The 20,847-nt window shown below is 47.6% G+C and overlaps 1 protein-coding gene across 3 annotated transcripts in view; it reads left to right on the forward strand.

The window, feature by feature from the left end:
• COBL (cordon-bleu WH2 repeat protein) overlaps positions 1 to 20,249 on the forward strand; it is a 308,687-nt gene extending 288,438 nt beyond the window's left edge. For 2 of the 3 annotated variants that reach the window (XM_032758027.2, XM_032758028.2), the window contains 5 exons: positions 5,708 to 5,805; positions 7,035 to 8,914; positions 9,897 to 10,016; positions 11,190 to 11,453; positions 18,880 to 20,221. In XM_032758027.2, the coding sequence (XP_032613918.1) occupies positions 5,708 to 5,805; positions 7,035 to 8,914; positions 9,897 to 10,016; positions 11,190 to 11,453; positions 18,880 to 18,897 (2,380 nt within the window). In that variant the 3' untranslated portion in view covers positions 18,898 to 20,221. Of the gene's footprint in view, positions 1 to 5,707; positions 5,806 to 7,034; positions 8,915 to 9,896; positions 10,017 to 11,189; positions 11,454 to 18,879 lie in introns of all 3 variants that reach the window. The other variant, XM_032758029.2, reaches the window with a different exon arrangement.
• Positions 20,250 to 20,847: the final 598 nt, after the last annotated feature.

Below are 20,847 nucleotides of genomic sequence, written 5' to 3' on the forward strand. Positions count from 1 at the left end.
GGCTTCAGAAGCACTTTGTGAGGAGCTGTGCCATTACCTGCAGGCTTGTGGCTATGAGGAGCCTTATGGGACTGAGGGCCTGTAGTGAGAGGTGCAGAGGGACCCAGATCACACCAGCCAACCTCTAAAACCTGGTGACTACAGAAACTTTGTGACACAGGAGCATTTAGAAACATTTGGCACCACCTAGAACCTTGAAACTTCATTGTTGACTGAAAGGTGAGTATGCAGCTCATGACTGTATATAAGAGTGCATAGATTATGTGCAAATACTATGCTTTTTTTTTTTTTTTTTTTTTTTTTTTTAGACAGAGTCTCACTCTGTCACCCAGGCTGTAGTGCAGTGGTGCGATCTCAGCTCACTGCATCCTTCCCCTCCTGGGTTCAGGCGATTCTCCTGCCTCAGCCTCCTGAGTAGCTGGGATTACAAGCACGTGCCACCATGCTAATTTTTGTATTTTTAGTAGAGACAGGGTTTCTCCCTGTTGGCCAGGCTGATCTCAAACTCCTAACCTCAAGTGATCTGCCTGCCTTGGCCTCCCAAAGTGCTAGGATTACAGGCGTGAGCCACCACACCCAGCTACTATGCCATTTTATACAAAGGATTTGAGCATCCGCAGAATTTGGTATCTATGGGGGATCCTAGAACCAATCCCCCTTTCCTCAGATACAGAGAGAGGATTGCCTAAGAACTTTGTGACTACGGAATCATTTAGAAACATTTTCTACATTCCAGACCTCTGAAACTTTGTGACTGCATTTACAAAGGAGTGTTTAAAACACATGTGAGACCTTGGAGAGCTACACCGTCCAGTATGTGTGTGGCTGCTGAGCACTTGCCAAGTGTCTGGTCCAAATTGACATGTGCTGTAAGTGTAAAATATACATCAAATCTGGTACAGAAAGAAATAATTTTATATTAATTATTGGCAGAAATCACTAAATTATTTTATTAAAATTCTACCTATTTATACATTTTCAGTGTTATTATAAAAAGATTTTAAATTATACATGTGGCTCATGTTATATTGGGCACCATTGTTCTAGGACTCTGAAGCTTTGCTAATACAGGAACATTTACAAATGGAAGGGGGAGGTTAAGAACATATGACTATCATCAACTGCATATTTTCCCAGGCTTCTTGCCTTTAGTTAATCAAGTAATCACTTTGAAATCACAGGAGTTGGTTTGGTTGTCATTAGCAAATTGAATTGCTACCTAAAAGCAACGTCTTTCTCCTCGCAGACTTTTTTTTTTTTTGCATTAATTCTGCCACTGTACTAGCCTCATCAAAAAGAAAAAGTGACCTCATGTGCTATAAACCCATCTTGTACATTTCAGATTGGTCAGATTCAGCCTGTTCTCCCTCATAGCAAATGAAAACAACAAATCAAAAAGCGCTTTTGGCTCCTGGCACTAACTGAATGTGACTGCCTCTAGTTCTCGTTTTTGCTGGAGGCTGGAGTGTGAATGCAGAGGCTCAGCAAGCCCTGCACACACCCAGCTGGGTGGATCAGTCAGCCTGCCACCCTCCGACCACCCCAAGAGGCTGGGCCCAAGGACGCAGGTCCACTTCCTGGGCAGACTCTGGTTTGAAACTTGCCGGTGCTGAGCTGTGTCCCTCATATTGCATGCCCCAGTAGCCTAAACATTCACATTCCCTGCAGAGTCCCCAACTCCGTGTGAGAAAATAACTCTGCAATACTTATTCAACACATGCAGCCTGATATCAAAATGTCTTCCCTGTGTTTGTTTGCATTTTATTTTCTTGGTCTTAAGCCAGAACAAACTGTCAATAAGGAACATGTCTAAAGATTGGGGTATGTGTTGGTGGGGGGGGAAGGAAGCCCGGGAGAAAAACATCTGGGCAGGTTTACTTTAAGCTAACAGAGGCTGATGTTTCTTGCTGACTGCTAACTCTTCAGGGGCACATACCTAGGGCTCCCCTGCTAAGCCCACAGGGAGCTGGCCTCCAAGCCCAGTGACTAAGGGCATAAATCTGGTGGTTTTGCAAAGAGAGAGGAATGTTTATAATCCATTAGTAACCCTTTGGAGAGAAGTAGATGGGAGTTAGTAAGGAAGGAAAATACTGCTGTCTCTCCCTCCTGCTTTCTTACACTGGAAAGTAAAATCACTACATTGTCATTGGCTCTGGCTTTTGCTAGATAATCCATTCATACATGCTCAGAGCACAGCTGCCCTGTTTTGCATCAAGAGAAGAGCAGGCTGCTCCTCTTTCCTCTCTCAGAGACGCCAGGAGCTTGGCAGCTTCAGGAGAAACACCAAACAAGGTCCTGGGCTGCGTGGTGGCCAGACCTTCCCTCACTCCATGGTGCACACAGGCTGGGAGCTCGTAGCTCATGCCCACTCTTTCTTTCACGGCAAGCAGAGCCCCAAGGAGCCAGCCCCACACTGAAGTGTCGGGGAGCAAAGCTGGGGCAGAGGTGGGATGCAGAGGTACCAGCATTGCCTGGAACCAAGCAGCAGCATCCGGGGCAACCTCTAGAGTGTCAAGTGAGGCCAGTGGTGGGAGGGAGCTGGACAGGAAAGAACACAGGGATGAAGGACTAGGGCTGAGCACAGGGTCCCCAGACTCCAGAAAGGCAGCTGTAACTGGTGGGTAGGGGAGAATCCAGCTCAGAAGCAGCCCCAAGCGCCTGGAGCTGGGCTCCTGCTGTTTCTAGAGGGCAGGGAGCCTGGAGCCTGGGAGGAGGAAGGCGTTGAAGGGCTGAGACTCTTCAGACCTTGTACAGCCTCTCTCTTACAGTTTCAGGCTGACAGCCACACACTAGGATTGCTAGGCACTCAGTAACAAAATAAAGTGCTTACTGTGTGCAGTGTAAGAAGAATGCAAATTCCTTTGCAGGAAAGAATCACTAAAGGACAAAATTATCCTTTTAAATTTTGCTGGCTAAAAATTTGCTCTGTCACTCAAGCTGCTTTGAACTCAACCAAGCACAGTTCTAAAGAAAAAGGGTAAAATATTCATCCTAATTCATCCTTTTCCTTAAGTCATGCTGGTTGGTTTCTTGTTAGATTTCTGTCTCTGCCTTGTCCAAAGGTATTTGCTATTTTTAAATCATCACAGTGTTTCTATATATGTGTGTGCTGATTTCTTCACATAACATGCTAACATAAGCATGGATCTGTGTTTCTACGTACACTTAATGATCATCATATTAACTGATTTTAATGCCCTTTGAAAGATGTATGTAATAATTTAGGTAACTGCCTAGTGCTGGACATTCTAGAATTCTTGCATGAACATTGTTGTATTTATATTTTTCCTTCTGTTGGGTTTCCTTAAAGCAGATTATTAAAAAAGAGATTAATGGGCCAAAGTTCTTACAAAGATAAAGTGATTTTTGTTTGTGTGTTTTTTATATGTATTTCCACATTGCTTTCCAGTTAAAAAGCTGTAGCAACAAGTATGGGTCTCTCAGATTCATCACATCTTCATCAGCTTGGGGTGGGTTTTTGTTTTGTTTTGTTTTGTTTTGCTATTTTGCAAAATGGTAGAATCAGTGGAGTTTTTATCTTATTTTTTTTTTAATTCTTATTGATATCATTATGTTCCATGTCTCATAGTGACGTGATCAAGCATACTTTAAAATAAAGGCAAATACTTTGAAGTAAAAGTATGTCTGTAATTTTGTTTGGCTGGGCTTTAAGCATCCTAAACTAAGAGCAAGCATTTAAAAAGTTTTCCATCTTTCCAAGTATTTAAATCTGTTTTCCATTTCAGATTGCTCTTTTATATGGCAATTTCCATTTTTCTCTGCCATATATTTTATTAAAAATTTAAATGTATTTAAACCATCTCATTCCATGAAAGAGAAAAGCACAACTTTAGTAAAGTGCATTCAAATAATTAAAGTCCATGGCAAAAGCAATAGGGAAGACAGTCATGCACCTCTTGTGGTCCTTATTAATGGGTCCACATGCACACACATCTCCAACCAGCCCCCTTTGTGTAGCTTGTCAGAGGACATTAGCTGAGACTAATCTGGAAGCCACTTCCTGGCTCCCAAATGGACATAGTCACCAAATAAGAAAGACTCATTTATCAGAATAAAAACTTTGCTACGTGAGGATTGTGCAAAGCTTATTTCATGCATCATTATCTGGGCCTGATTAGCAATGATGGAAATTGGTCCTCAATTTTTAACAATCAGCGGAAAACAAACCTTCAGCTTTCACTGAAGATAGACAATTGCCATAGACATGTCTCTGTGTTTTCTGCACAATAGGAAAATAGAGGCAGGAGCCCTTGCAAAGACAGTTTTTAAATTGTTTTGGCAGCAGTTGTCTCACAGATGCCATTGTCCCTGTGACGCAAATAAACCCAGATCCTGCTCTCTGAGCAGACGGGTTGACATCTTCCTGGCTGCCCCGTGCCACAGGGGCCACATTATTATGTGTTGTGGCCCCAGATGCAGCTGGTCCTTCATGGGCTTTGGGGGCGGGCAGGCCTGGTTCTGGATGCCAGTGTGACCTGGGCAGCTCTGTAGTCTCTCTGTACATAGTTTCATCTCTGTACAACAGTGACAACAACACTACCTGCCTGAAAAACTGTGAGGGTTATAATAAGATAATTTATGCAAAAGAGCTCTGTTTGGGGGCTGGCACAAAGGCATGCAGACAGGCCTCACACTTCTAGGAGCTTCCTCCTGTTAAGTCTGAGAGGAGGCCCTTGGGAAGGGGCTTGCGGAGTCAAGGGTGGAGCAGTTATTCCTGTTACTGTTTCTGTGAGGTTTTTTTGGCCATCCTCATTGTCTTTATGTCCCAATTCAAGATCCTAGGGAGTACAGCTCTTCAAGTGGCATTATCAGGCCCTCAAGCCCTGCCCCTGCCAGTGGCATTATCAGGCTCCCTGTCACCCACCAAGGGTAGGAATTAAGCCAAAGTAAACACAGAGTCTGTAAAAGTCATTTATAGTAGAGGAGTGAAATTTCTCATTTTCTGAGTCTGGCAGGGTGGGCCACTGCTAGGGTGGACACAGATGGAGGCTGGGCTTATGAAGTTGGTGGGACTTCTGGGAACACTCCCCCATGCAGCCCTGCACAACCCTCTCCACGGGCCTCCTAACAGCAGGCAGATCCTGCACCAGAGGTATGTAGGCTTTATCACTGGGACCTCGAACGGCGCTGCACTCAAATCCCCAAGTGCCAAGGAACAGCCAGGCTGTGCAGGGTTGAGGTGAGGTGGACCAGCCCCCAGCCACGTGCACATTCTTGGCCTCCAGATGGCTTCACTCCTTCTTGCCAGGTGCCAGGTTCAGGGGACTGCTGTAGTGCAAGGCAGAGATGCAAGCAAATCCTGGATCACGTGAACCGTCTTTTGTGCAGTGGAATTAAAACTTTGACTTCAGTCTGCAGAGTGAATGAAAGCTGTGTGTAGTTTGGTTACTGTAACACTTTGGGGCCCCACACACACCATATATCACATGTCCACCACATACAAGACATGTACTCCACACATGCACACACGCTACATGCATCCCACACACACCTTTGTGCACAAACGGGACACACACACCCATGAGCAATCTGCATCTCTGTAGTTCTGAGGACAACAGCAGTACAGTGAGTATGCAACTGCTTGAATTCGAGTATGAGCTGTTCTATCCTTGGATATTCCTGGAAAGGAGTACATTAAATCAATAGTAAGAGAAATGAGTGCTGCTTTCTCTTTGGTCTTCCCTAGAACTGAAAAAGCTGCCACAGCCTCAAATGATGAAGAAGACCTATTAATTGCTGGAGAGTTCCATAAAACCCTTGCAGAACTTGACGAAGACCTGGAAGGTAAGAACCACCTGATCTGCTATTCTGATATTATGCTGCATGAAAGTAGGTGCCAACGGTAACTTCCTCTGAGCATACATTGATGTATCTGTGTGAGGAAACGACCTTCAGAAGGAATTCCAGGTCAGTTTGGTGAAAGCCTGGATGTGAGGCACACACAGTTCCGGTAGACTGCTTTTTATCTGGGCTGCCAAGCAGTACCTGGAAACATCCAGACAACTGCTTACAGTGTGCTCTGAATAATACTAATTCGGTGCATTAAAAAGTATGCCACACATGTTAAAGAATAAAAAGGGTGGCGCAGAAAATAAACAGATTTCCTCATTAAGACTTCTCTTAATTTGTTAATATATGGCATATCTCTTAATGAGAAATACTCAGCCTTTTGACCACAATGAAGCCTTATAATGGCGCATCTCATGGCACTGCTATTATATTGATATATTTTGGGGAAATAATACTGGAAGGCCAAAGCAGATGGCAAATAATTGCTGTAAACAGCTAGGGAATCTTTCAAACAAAGCAGCTATGTTATTTTCTCCACTGCACATGTTGAAAATAAACTAAAAATTAGATATTTATCATGCCTTAAAACAAAAAGAGAGAGAGAAGATAACAGACTGCAAAACTGACGAGTAGTTTTTGTCTGACTCACTTTTCAGTTTCCTGTCCTGAGAATGTATAGTTGACAGACCTAAAAATTTCAATCAGCCATAGTGTGTCCCACAGGTTCTGACCCCATGACCATTGCATCATTTGGTGCTTGGAAGAGCCACGGTAATTCTGAGATACTCAGGATTTAGTCATCTGCTTCCTTAAGAAGTTAAAGCTAGAGCCGGTGGTCCTCTGGATTTTGTTGTGCTTCTAGTGGACATGAGAAACATGGAGGTCAAAACCCAAAACTCACTTTCCTGTTTCTGTGTTGAGACAGTTTTTCCAGAGGCTTGGATCTAGAAATCAATTTTTTAAGTGAAGGATGTTGGCAGCACGTTGTAACTGAATACCTTGCCTTGAAACAGCATGGATCTGCAAACAGCTGTGTTGAGTAACAGAAAGTTGAGATTCTGGCCCCAGGCATATTATGTAGATTACAAACCCAAATAACATTTTAAAACGTATGTAAATAATGTATTCAAAAGTAACCTCAGGGAAATCAAAGTCATGGCTGCAATTACACTAAGTAATTGGTGTGGGAAACATCTGTGATTTGTGTTTGTCCCTCTTTGCAGAAATGGAAGATAGCTATGAAACAGACACCAGCTCCCTCACCAGCTCCATCCATGGTGCATCCAACCACTGCCCACAGGATGCCATGATCCCTCACGGCGACACAGATGCAATCCCAGTAACATTCATAGGGGAAGTTTCAGATGATCCTGTGGATTTGGGGTTGTTTTCCAATAGAAACAACAATGCTGGGTCTTTCGACTCGGAGGGTGTAGCCAACAGGAGAGCCTCCCTGGCGCCACTTCAGGCTGAGCACAGCCAACCCCATGAAAAGACAAGGGAGGAAGTACCTGCCCTGCACCCCGCTTCCCGTGACATCGGAAAAGGAATCCGTGTGGCCTTATCCAACATCTCTAAAGATGGGAATCTAATGGAAACGGTGCCCAGGGTGACTTCTTTTGCTTCGAATCTTCACACAGACAACCTAAATGCAAAAGTGAAAGACAAAGTGCATGGCTGTGCTGACAGGGAGAGGACTCAGGCCACAGAGAGAGTGAATTCCCAACCGGTGAATGAAAAGGAGAGCAATGATAAAAACGCTGCCTTGGCACCAACATCATGGCACCAACGAGGCCAAAACCCAGGGAAAAGCTACAGACTTAAGCATGGCCTCACAACATATAAAATCATTCCTCCAAAGTCAGAGATGCGATGTTACGACAGAGACGTGTCCCTCTCCACCGGAGCCATTAAGATTGATGAGCTGGGGAACTTGGTGAGTCCTCATGCCACCGGCATCAGGATCATTTCCCTGTCTTCATCTGTGCCTGAAGCAGAATCTCAGCCCATTGGGAAAGTCAAAGAGTTTTGGAGGTGCAACTCTGTGGAAAAACACCTGGGCCGGCCCTCAGAGAGCTCTGCCAGGGGACCCCTCTCCACCTGTGTGCCCACCCAGATGCAGCATCCAGAGAGCAGACTCCAAGCAGACCCCAAGCCAATATCGGCCCAGCAGCAGTCTGCCCACCATGAGGGCCGGAACCCCCTAGAGGAGGGGAGAAGCCAGCCCCCCACCATGGGCATGGGTCACGTGACGGTGCCAGCAGCTCACACCACTGAAGTCACATTTCTCAAGCCTCAGAGAAGAACGTCCAGCCAGTATGTGGCCTCTGCCATTGCCAAGCGCATAGGAGCCCCAAAAGTCCATGCTGACGTGGTGAGGGCACACGGTCATGCCGAGAAGGGTCATGCAGGCAGGGCGCCAGTGCTGGCTGCACCACCTGTCACTGTCAAAGATGACAGGACATCCAGCCCACACTCAGAGACACAAGGATGGAAGGATGGTGCTCAGCGGCCCTGTGTCACCCCTCCCAACAACCACGGGGAAGATTTGGCAGTGGGATCCCCTCCTAGGAGGGAGGTCATTGGCCCACACAGGAAGTTGTCTACTCAGGACGGACCTGCTGCTATCCACAGAAGCTCCTGTTTCTCACTGGTTCAGTCTTCCCAGAGGGATCGTGTTTCTGTGGGACAGAGCTGTGGTTTCAGTGGAAAGCAAAGCACAAGTAGCCAGGAGGCCAGCTCAGCATCTGAGCCCAGACGCACACCTGATGGTACAGACCCACCCCCTCCACACACATCTGACACTCAGGCCTGCAGCAGGGAGCTGGTCAGTGGCTCTTTGCGTGCCCCGGGCTGCAGTGAGCCTTCCCACCCTCCAGGAGGGTCTGGCACAGAAAGCCACACTCTCTTAGAAAGAGAGGAAAAGCCCAATGTGTTCTCTACAGATGGAAATGAAACAGACAGTATTTGGCCACCCAGCATTTTTGGGCCGAAGAAAAAATTCAAACCCGTTGTCCAGAGACCAGTCCCAAAAGACACATCCCTGCACTCTGCCCTGATGGAAGCCATCCACTCTGCGGGAGGGAAGGACAGGCTACGCAAGGTGAGGATGGCAGCTTCCGGGGCAGGCTGCAGAGAGGTCCTGCCTCCAGATATTTGTACTGAACTACTAAAGGGACAAAATGGATGGGTGTGAGGCTAGTCCACACTGACTTCAGGCCCCTGGCTGCCCTGTGGGAAAGGTAACAGCCAGTGATGTCCATCCACAGGGCCAGAGGAATGGAGAGGCCAGGGGCAGGACCATCCATATGGTCATCCTTGAACAATGGAACGGGGGAGAAAATTCAGGCAGGGCCACTTCTTTCCCATATGCATTTGTAGCAGCAGCGAACTGTCATTCTTCAGTAACACAGGAGTAATTTTAGGACACACCTTGTCCATTGTCTAGGCACTTAACACACCACAAGTATTATCTCATTTGCATGCTACACCAATGCTGATAATGAGGAGATATTTCTTCCATTTTGCAGATGAGGAAACTGAAGCACAGTGAGGCCAAGGTGCCTAGTCCAAGGTCAGGCACTAGCTAGTGGGGGCCATGGATTCTCTTCTGGGTCTGTAAGATGTAAACACACACATTAGCTCTGGAACACTAGGATGAATAGCAGGAATGGTCTGCCATTAAGAGGCAGTTGTTTGAAACTACCCCAGATACGCAGCCTTTGATTCTTATGTGTGCCTTCTCATAGACAGGGGTGTAAAACTGACTCTGTAGGCCTCAGCTGACATGAGTGGATTTTCTTTCCTTCTTTTTTTTTTTTTTTTTTTTTTTTTTTTTTTTTTTTTTTTTTTTTTTTTTTTTTCCTGAGACGGAGTCTCACTCTGTGGCCCAGGCCACGATCTTGGCTCACTGCAACCTCTGCCTCCCGGGTTCAAACAATTCTCCTGCCTCAGCCTCCCGAGTAGATGGGATTACAGGCATGAGCCACCGTGCCTGGCCCATGAGTGGGTTTTCTCATGAGCTGCCTTACAGTTCGCATTTCTCCATGTTCTCAGTGAAATATGTGACACTGTTAATATTCTAGATGGCAGAACACACCGGGGAGGGCAGGCCAGCGAAACTGTCCTGCGCGGAGGCAGAGGGCGAGCGATCTGCACTGCTGGCAGCTATCCGCGGGCACAGCGGCACCTGCAGCCTGAGGAAGGTAAGAGGTGAAGGGCCTTCCATGGCGCCAGGAGCTCAAACCCACTCACCCCTTCTTCCCAGGCACCTGGGTGGTGGCTGCAGAAGCTTCTGTTCTTCCGATTGGATGGTGAACCATCTGTTTTTAGAGTGGCCATCCCAGCCTGCGTGAGACACTGGGGTGGACACCCTGCTCCAAGAGCCTGGGGCAGCCATGGCAAGGGGCAGCAAGAGCTTCCAGACACTCTCTTAGCCTTTGCTGAAGCACAATTCCTTCCTGTGCCTAGAACTGAGCACTTTTCCAAATTCACTTGGACACCTGGCGTGGTTTCCAGGCTTCACTAACTGGACAACCAGGACTGAAGCCACTGCACACCTGGAAAAAAGTTGTTGCATGAATATAGCACTGGTTTTTGCACATCCTTGGGAGCCAGTATTGACTTGATTTTAGGGCAGAATGGTCTCATCTTAGTTTCCATGCACAGAAATTGAGGAACAGTGTGACTTGTACATTACTCATTAGGTTCTGAGTGCATGTCTTGCCCCCAATAATGGGTTCGATATATGTGTCCGGCCTCTATGTCTATTCTTATATGCCAAGAAAAGTCATGAGGTCAGAAAGTTCTCAGTAAGGCAGGACTGCCAACTTCTGGTCTCTGGGATCAGTTGCTTGGCTGCCAACAGAGCATGGGGGCAGATGTCTCGGCCATGGAGTGGACAAACTTCCTGGGCTTATTGCAAAAGAACTGTCTCAGGTCCAAGGGTAAGATAATCAGCTGTGTGCTGCTCTCTCAGAACCTTTGGGGACAGTGTCACTCCCTTAGTCTGTTTGGGCTGCTATACCAGAATCCAACAGACTGGGTGGCTTATAAATGACTGAATTTTATTGCTCACAGTTTTGGATACTCAAAGTCTAAGATCAAGGCACCAGCAGATTCAGTATCTTGTGAGGGCCCACATTCTGGTTCATAGACAGTGCCTTCTCTCTGCGTCCTCATATAGTAGCAGGGGTGAGAGAGCTCCCTAGAGCCTTTTTTGTGTAAGAGCGCTAATCCCATTCATGAGGGCTCCACCTCATGACCTAGTCACCCCCAATCCTCATCTCCTCACACCACTACCCTGGGCGTTGGGATTTCACAGCTGAATTTTGGGAGATATTCACTCTATAGCAGTCATTTAATCATCTCATTGCCAGGTGGCATCTTCTGCCTCTGAGGAGCTCCAGAGCTTCCGAGATGCCGCACTCTCTGCACAGGGCTCGGAAAGTCCTCTGCTAGAAGACCTTGGCCTTCCGCCCCCACCAGCCGTTCCCCCACCACCCCCTCCACCCTCCCAGGCTCTCTCTGCACCAAGGACGGCCTCCAGGTTCAGCACGGGCACCCTCAGCAACACCGCAGACGCAAGGCAAGCCTTGATGGACGCCATCCGCTCCGGCACAGGGGCTGCGAGACTAAGAAAGGTGACGGCGACTGTGTGTGTGCATTTCTATGGGGCCAGAGGGATGGAGGTGCAGCGCAGATCCAGGAACACACTTGCTTTGGGCAGGAGCTGCGAGGCGGTCACGTGGGAGTGGGGTGGGAGAGAGCCAGCATCACTGTGTCACTCACGTGTACTGACCAGAGTGGCAGATGAAGGCTCCAGACCGCAGGTAAGAAAGTCAGCCTCCTGCATGGTAGGTGCTGGCTCCAGTCCTCAGCTCCTTGGTGACGGTGACAGGTGGAATCTAAACCCAACTGTAACCCAAGCTCAGTCCCACCCTAACCCACAGTTTCTACTGGTCCATGGAGAGGATGGAAGATCATCCATTTGGGGCCCCACAGAGCACACATCACAAACTCATGGCCCTCAGCTGGCACGGAAGCCGCCAGCCTTATTCGTTCATTCATTCATTCACTCATACATGCTTGCATTCCAGCCTAATGTTGGACAGTTATGGAATCTGAAGTCCCTTGGGCAGAGCATGCACTTTCTGGATCTCCCCGGCTTCTCACAGTTTGGTCTTGTACTGGTCTGCACATTACTGCCCAGCTGGCCCCTGCAATGGAATTCCCAGATTAAAGGGCTGCTTGGGCCAGATGGCTTCTGAGACCTGTTTCAATTCTGAGATGATTCAGTAAATGGATTGACCCTCTGTCCCTGCCCATTCCTAGTGGGTGTGGGGAGTTATGCTAATAATTGGGAGGTTGTATAAAGATTTTATTTTATTTGTTTATTTATTTGAGACGGAGTCTCGCTTTGTCGCCCAGGTTGGAGTGCAGTAATGCAATCTCGGCTCACTGCAAGCTCCGCCTCCCGGGTTCATGCCATTCTCCTGCCTCAGCCTCCCGAGTAGCTGGGACTACAGGCGCCTGCCACCACGCCCGGCTAATTTTTTGTGGTTTTAGTAGAGATGGGGTTTCACCGTGTTAGCCAGGATGGTCTCGATCTCCTGACCTCATGATCCGTCGCCTCAGCCTCCAAAAGTGCTGGGATTACAGGCGTGAGCCACCGCGCCCGGCAAAGATTTTATTTTCTGAGTGATTACTTCCAGATCCTAAGCTTATGTTTTCAGTTGTACCCAAGTGTTCGGTGCTAAAGATTATCCTCACTTTCTATATAAAGTGGGCCAGGCTCAGAGGAGTGAGTCCCTTGGCTTGGTCACACAGGGCCTGGACTTAGACGCGGATCAGTTTGGGCACAAGAAGTGCTCATCCCCAGGTCACAAGCTGTGTGCTCCGTAGAGAGCAGGTAACCCAGGAGACGCTGAGTAAGCCACTCGCACGTAGGACTGCTGGCACAGTGGAGAAGGGAGACAGCTCTCCAGATCTCCCAGTCAGAAGCCTCGGGGCACTGAGAATGGAGGAGGCCCCACACCCCGCAGGCAGCCTTGCTGTGAAAGGCACTGCCTTGAGGGATGGGTCCCTGTGGACACCCAGAGGTCACAACTTTGTTTCCCTGTGCAAGAATAGCCTGAGCACCCACTGATTCGGTGGCTCTCTGAGCTCCCCAGGGGCCATTTGTGATGGCTGTTGGGTCAGCTCCCCAGAGTTTGTCCCAGTGTGAGGGTGAGGCATTCATAGCTGTGTGATGTGGCCCTGAGACATCAGCCAGCAAAGATGCTAGCCAGTCATCATTGAATGCACAGCCCACCCATGAATGCTGGGGAGAAAAATCTCCTTACCCAGATGGCAAGGGATGTGGCAAGTTTTATGCCATCTCCTCAGGATAGGGGGCAATTAAAAATTACTTAAGGCTCTTTGGTTTTCTTTATGCTTTTTTATTCCTGTGGAATTTATGTGTTGATGAATGTATGTACTTACGTAAAATGAGGGAAAAGTGAAGAAATTGGGGTGAATGGCTAAATAGGGGTCATAAAAATGAGCACAAATTCTGTTGAAGATGGCTCTTGAAGTGCAGCTCCGAGGCATCCTGTCTGCCCCACACACATGACAGCCACCGATTTCAAGGGCTGATCATCGGAAGGCTCTCTGGAGGAGTCTGAAGCAGTGCGATTGGGATCAGCTCTGTCACTCTACTGATCCCAGGGTACGTTTCTGAGCTTCTAAAGCTGTTTCTCAATGTAGGTCCATAGGACATCTGCATCTTGAATCATATTTTTCAGCCTACGAATCTGCAATTTTCCATTGCTTTCCAAGCGACTTTACATTAAGGTTGGAGACAATTGTCTATCTCATTTGAGCCTTTCATGCATTTTGAATTGCACCGACTGGGATCCTGTGAAGGCCATGACCACACTCTGTACTCACTGCTTTATAAAAGTCATCTCAGTGACTTGTTTCTGCATCTTTTTCTTTTACCCTCTCCATCTTGTGCAGAGTCATGAAGGGCCTGGGGCCCAGAGATGCTGAAAGCTGGCCCAAGGTCCACAACCAGCAAGCGGAGGAGATAATAACACTAGGACTTTCGACTTCTGAGAATGCATTCCTCTGCCTTACAGAAAGGAGAAAAAAAAAAAAAAGTTTTGGACTAGCCCAAAAGAACAGAGGAAGTTGTGCTGTGAGAAAGAAAGCGGGGAGAAATGCACAGGCCATGGAGAGAGAGAGGCCGGGCCTGGATGAAGCCGTGGGCGTTGGTGCCGTGCGAGGCCCAGGCATGCTTGGAGGAAAGGTCACCGCGGCTGTAAAGTGCTGGCCAGGGCGGGAGCCGGGCTTGTGTTTCTCGCACAGTCTCAGCCATCTGTCAGCTGCTTCAAAGGGCATTCAAAAGTCCAGGTTTTGATTGTTTCTTGGATTAGTCTGAGTCGTGTGGCCTGCCTTATCCACCCTGGAAAGTTGTAGGCAATTAATATTTATGTGGCATTTCTGAGGTTTTGATGCCCCAAGCCGTTTACAAGATGCTCCTGGGCTGAAAGCTGGGCCCTGAGTTCCTTGGCTGAGTCCCACGTTGGAAACCACGTTCCCCTTAGTCTCATTATCACTACCATTCCCGGTGATCCCAGAGCCTTCCTACACTTGATGCTTTATCACAGAACCACAAAAAATCTGCTGAAGAAAGCCTGCCCTAGGAGGGCAGGAATTGGGTGATCGACCTGCCCTCCTGGCCTCTGTTCAGCATTCATCAGAGAGACTCGGGTGCAGGGGGCCAAGGTGGCCTCACCTGGACCAATGATTCATTCTCTTGAAGACAGTGACCAACTGCATTTCCTAGAAGTTTGCCCTGTCTACTCATTTGTGTTGAGAGTAGACCTGTGGTCACAGGAAACATTTGCGATTCGGGAAATGAATTACAATTTTTCTAATAAGCCTGGTTACATGGCACTTTTCTGCTATGCATGGATCCTGGAGGTTATATTGTCTTCGTAGCAAATACACTTTGATGTATATTATGGCATGCGAACATCAAATTATATGGACTTTGCCTCTTATGATTTAGTTTTATTTCACCTTTTGGACTTTTAAAGCTATGCTGTCTGGGCATAGTGGCTCACACCTGTAATCCCAGCACTTTGGGAGGCTGAGGCAAGAGGATTGCTTGAGGCCAGGAGTTTGAGACCAGTCTGGGCAACATAACAAGACTCCCATCTCTACAAAATACAGAAATGAGCCAGGTGTGGTGGCATGAGCCTGTAGTCCCAGCTCTTTGGGAGGGGAAGGTAGGAGGATTGTTTGAGCTCAGGAGTTCAAGGCTGCCGTGAGCTATGATCATACCACTGAGCTTGCATCAGCCTGGGTGACAAAGCAAGATCCTTTCTCTTTAAAAAATAATAAATGAAATTTTTTTTAAAAAGTAAAATGTTAAAAGCTATGCTAACCTTGAGGAAAATACAATAAATTCAGGGGCTCCCAGTGTGTGCAGTGTTGATTGGTTCTCCATAGGTTCTCAGTAGATGTAGAGTTTCCTGGGTCTTCTTTTGGGTGTTCAGCGACGGCTCCAGAACAGCACTGGTGGGAGCACTTCCTGGAATGGAGGAGTGTCCCTGGCTTTCCCAGCAAGGCAGTGCATGAATCTGCAGGCTCTCCTCCTCCCCTTAGCAGTGCAGCCTCCTCCTTTCAATGAGGGTGCCCAGCTATGCTGGGAAGGTTTTCTGGGACAGTCACAGGCAAATTGGGTGATTGGTCACCCAACCTGTAATACACAAGTTTCACATTGGCAGTAAGCTGCCCATGATCAAATGCAAAAGGATAAATTTGATGTAGGAGGAATAATTACCTCAACAGTGACTTTGCCATTTTTCAAGGCAATTGAAATTACATTTGCCTTCACGGTGTGAATCCAGTGATGTCTCTGCCTCTGTATTTGTGGCTGCCAGAGAAACTTCCAGCTGTGTTTCTCCTCCAGCTCCAAATAAGAGCATTTGCAGCTCGGCTGCATGTGCACCCACTTCCTCAGTGGAACACCCACTCCTCCTGAAGGCAGTGTTCAGATCTGCCCCCACCCCACACTCAGTGCTTGCTTCCGCTCAGCCCTGTGTTCATATTAAAAGCAAAGCTGTATGCGTCTGAGTGTCTGTCGATCTGTTTTAAATGCATTATTTCAGAAGGCCTGGAATGTACAACAAGTACCCTCCTAATCCATGTGTATATTTAAAACATTCGCGTCTAGTGCTTCATTCCACAAGCATTTCCGGAGAACCTACCAGGGTCCAGGCACTGTCGGAGCTGCTTGTGATAGACGAAAGAAGCTTCGTCTGTGCCCTCAGGAGCTCTCAGCCAGAGGAAGGGGGTGGGGGCGAGGAGTCTGCTGTTGACCTTAGGAACTTTTCAAAAGAAGCTGGGACAGGCTAATCCCGATGACTTGTGGATCTTTCCTCCCAGGAGGGCAGCAGGGCAAGCATCTACCCCGACACCTTCCTGGAAGTCAAGGTCGTAGCTCCCCTTTGACAGGTGCGAAAATGGGGCATAGACATCATAAATGACTTCTCCCAGCCCTTCTGTAGGTCCTGCTGCTGCTGGGTCCAGACGCCTTATCAGCTCCTAGCCGCTTTGGGAAACGTCCCATTGAACTGAGTTCCAGTCTCTTGTCTGGGCCCTCAGGTGCCTGTTTTCCCATGACAGGAATTAATTGATGCGGACCACACGCGTCATGACACTTGGCCTTGACCACAGATCTTGTGAGAAATGATTAGACATGTGACAGTAACAGGAGGCCCCAAACCAAGAAAGAGAAAAAACACAGCAACTCTCCTTTCGTCTAAGCCCCAGGTCCTCACATGTGCATTAGAGAACTCCAAGTTGCTGTGACTAGGGAATAGCAATTTCTATCAGGACGTGAATGTGACCCACAATACAATTGCATCACCCCTGGGTTTGGTTGCTCGTATTGTAAACCTGTGGTGTGCTTTGGTTAATGTGAAATTGTTCTGAGGCCCAGGGGTCAGTTCTGTCTTTGCAGACTCTTTGCGTGTGACTGTTCTGCTTATTGCAGCTCTACTGAGTCAGCTGCCTCTTCTGCAGGTAGAACGGGGAGGAGCCTGTTGGGAGAAGCACAGCTACTGCAGTGACCCACCCTCAGGGCCAGCAAATGCTGTTCTCCACTCCTCCAGAGCTGTTCCCCACATTTGACCAGCTCATTCCTGACTCATCCCTTTGTTCTTTTATTAACCTCACGTCTTCAGAAGGCCTCCCTCAGTCTAGATTAGGTTCCCAATACAGCGTCACATAATTTTTCCTTCATAATGCAAACTACAGCTCTAATTTCTCTAGCAATTGGTATGGCTTTTGTTGCATGCTTGCCTCCCCTTCCACATCACGAGTTCCATGAGTCTTGCCCATCATATCATGTGATGGAAGGGTAGACACGCTCCCTGGTGCCTCCTTGATAAGGACACCAATCCCTTCATGAGGTTCAACCCCCACGACCTCATCAAATTCCAGAGTCCCACCTCCTAGTACCACCGTGTTGGAGATTGGGATTTTAGCATGTGAATTTGGGAGCACACAAGCATTCAGACTGTAGCACTCCCCCTATTGATAAGTGGGGCCCTCAGGAAACATCTGGCTAAGTGGAGCACTGTGTTTGTACAAGTAGATCAGAGGTGTCTGATCTTTTGGCTTCCCTAGGCCACACTGGAAGACAAATTGTGTTGTACCACATATAAAAAACACTAACGATAGCTGGTGAGCTTAAAAAAAATTGCAAAAAAATCATATATATATATATAAAAAAATTTTTTTTTTTTTGAGATGGAGTTTCTCTCTTGTTGTCCAGGCTGGAGTGCAGTGGTGCGATCTCGGCTCACACAACCTCCACCTCCCGGGTTCAAGCTATTCTCTTGCCTCGGCCTTCTGAGTAGCTGGCATTACAGGCGTGTGCCATCACGCCCAGCTAATTTTTTATTTTTAGTAGAGATGGGATTTCTCCATGTTGGTCAGGCTGGTTTTGAACTCCCGACCTCAGGTGATCTGCCCACCTCGGCCTCCCAAAGTGCTGGGATTCCAGGTGTGAGCCACTATGCCCACCCTCATAATGTTTTAAGAAAGTTGACGAATTTGTATTGGGATACATTTAAAGTGGTCCCAGGCCATGGGTTGGACGGGCTTGAAGTAGATGTTAAATCCCTACCATGGGAGTTCAGGAAGAGGGCCCGAGGGAACCTAGAGAAGAGAGGGATATGGAGGAGCATTGGGAAAAGGGCAGGTGCGCCCAGTGTCAGACAGACCCGGGTGGTGTCGATCCTCCCAGTTCTTCTGGGCCTTGGGGCTTCACTTCCTCATCTGTAAGATTGATACGAGGGATGCATGAGAGAGCGTGCACAGGGCAGGGTCTGCATCACCACCACCGTCACCATCACCATCACCACCACCGTCATCACCACCACAATTACCACCACCATCACCACGATTACCATCACCACCGTTACCACTGCCACCATCACCACATGGAAAGTACCTAGAATACTTGCTGTGTGCTTAACCATGTGCCAGACACCATTTAAAGCGTGACATAAGTCCACTCATTAAAACATCAGCTTAACCAAACAAGCAATTTATTGTTGTCATTATTATGGGTATGTCTCCAATATAAAGATGAAGAAACTGAAGTTAGAGAGGGTAACTCGTACCACATCAAATGTTAATCAGTCACAATCCTCTCAGGCCCACCTGAGCAGAGGGCAAGGCCTCAGATGCATACCCACACAGCCCAAGAGGCAGTGTCCTCTGTCTGGACCAGGACCCCAGGGCCCACCTCCCAGTTTCCTTGACCTGGGGCTTCTGCATCCTGCTAGTCGTCCTTCCCTGGCAGCCTTTACGAGGAAACTGGAGCGTGAGAGGGTCTGTGAGGACAGCCCTGATCACAGCCTCCTTTCTGAAGGTCAAAGGAACTGGGAAGGGGGTTCCAGGAGTACTATTGCAAGAGTGGCTGTGCACAGAGCTCTCTAGCACTGGAAGATCTGCATCCTGCGCTTATTGACAGACACCAAATAACTGAATCTCTCTTCCCTGCAGGTGCCCTTGCTCGTGTGAATGAACAGAGGCCAGAGAATTGCAGAAACCCACCTGTAATACGCCCACAGGCGTCACTCAAGGAGTCTGCATAGCCAGGAACATCAAGTTTTGGTGTTACTTTCTTGTCTACAGGCCAAAATGCGCACAGTTGATTTTTGGTGTATTCCTGTATAACGGCGTGAAAGGAAAGGAGAAGATGCTGCGTTGCTGTGCAGCTCGTGTGCCAAGGAAATGTGTTTTGCCTCTGAATATCTTAAGTTGCTAATAAACGATTCTTGTTGGCAGGTTAATGGGACTATAAATGCTGGAGCCCAGCACTCACACTTAATTATATTTATGGACAAAGTGAAAAGAATCATGCCTTAGACTGATTTTGGACCTTTGAGACTTTTACCACATACAGATGGATGAAACCACTTACTGATTTAAGATCTTTTGAATTTTAGAAAAAATATATGAATCAGATGGAACAATCTGAATGTGATATGCTCCATGATGCTGTGTGTTTTGGTAGTAAGAAAAAAAAAAAAAAAACATTGGGAGGCTTTTCAAAGGTGGCTTTGTTAGGTAGTAAAACTACTGGATTCTTCTTCCTCAAATATTTGGGGCTAACACTTCACAGAGGGTCACAGCCCATGATCTGACCAACTAAGCTTTTAAAAATCACCTATTACCACCCAGAAAACAATCCTACGTGATCATGTGGCCAGGGCATGCCCGAGTCCTCCAAGGGTGGCGGGTGGCTGAGGTCACACCACCACTGGAGTGGATGGGCAGTGCCCCACAGGGTCAGCCGTTCCCCAGGCTATGAAGTGACATAGGCCTCCCCCACGGTGCCTGTGTATGGAGCCTGGTGACTTCTCTAGGAGCTTTCTGGAATCCTGCAGAGGGTCAAGGAGCAGGGATGTTGGATGCCCACCTGTCACAGAGTTCAGATCAAAGTTGCGCTGAGAGCATCACAATTTTGGTTCAGCCTTGACGCGTTTGCCCAACAGCTTGTTGGCTCCCTTTGTATGATATCGTGGTCTTCTCACATGGTGCCCAGTCACCAATATTTGTAATGAGGTTTAACTACAGCAGTAGTTTTTCATATATATCTCTAAAACATTTTGTTATATTGAAAAATAATAGAAATCAAGATGTGTTGATGAAATAAAATGTGTATCTGAGTGAGAAAACAAGTATGGTGAGGTCACTTTAATGTTTCACAGCGATCTCAGATCTAGGCCTCAGGTAGGATGGAAGCTGTTCTGCATTCACTGATTAACGTTGCTAAACTCTTGGTGAGGCACGAGCTACCAGCCAATTGCTCTTCATCACAGCTATCTATTTGTCTTTTAGTGCCACAAATAAAAGAAAATTAAATCTTAGCTGTTGTGTGAATTTCATACTACAGTTGGTTTGGATACCCCTCTTCCAAAATGGAAAGGACGGATTCAGTTATTCAACCAACACACGTTTCTGGCTCCTTCCTGCACTCTTCCATTCCCTGGGTTACATGCAGCTGACAAACAGGCAAAAATCCCCATACTTGTGAAATTCATGTTATGTTACTATGGAGGAGACCGACCATAGATGTGATATAAGTTAGCAAAATGTTGAGTACATGTAGACGCTGCTAAGTATAAAGAAGAAAAACCATCAGGAAAGGGGGATGAAGGAGATGGGGGGATGAAGAAAGGCCCAGTGAGAAGGTGACTATTGAGTAAAAACCTGAAGGAAGTGAGGGAGCAAACTCCAGATGGATGCATGACTGGCAGCAAGAAGAGCGAGTGCAAAGGCCCTGGGGCAGGACGCTGCCTGGGTGTTAGGGGCACAAGGAGGCCATCGTCAGGAATGGGAGGTCGAGCAGATACAACATTGCTGGCCTCTGCCCCTGGTCTTCACATACTGCATGGTGTTCCCCTTCTCACAGCAGCCCTGCTCCCTGGCCAGACCAAGGGGGTAGCAGACAGAAAGTGCCCAGAG

Source organism: Hylobates moloch, unplaced genomic scaffold (assembly GCF_009828535.3).
Source record: "Hylobates moloch isolate HMO894 unplaced genomic scaffold, HMol_V3 SCAFFOLD_1, whole genome shotgun sequence".
NCBI lineage: Eukaryota > Metazoa > Chordata > Mammalia > Primates > Hylobatidae > Hylobates > Hylobates moloch.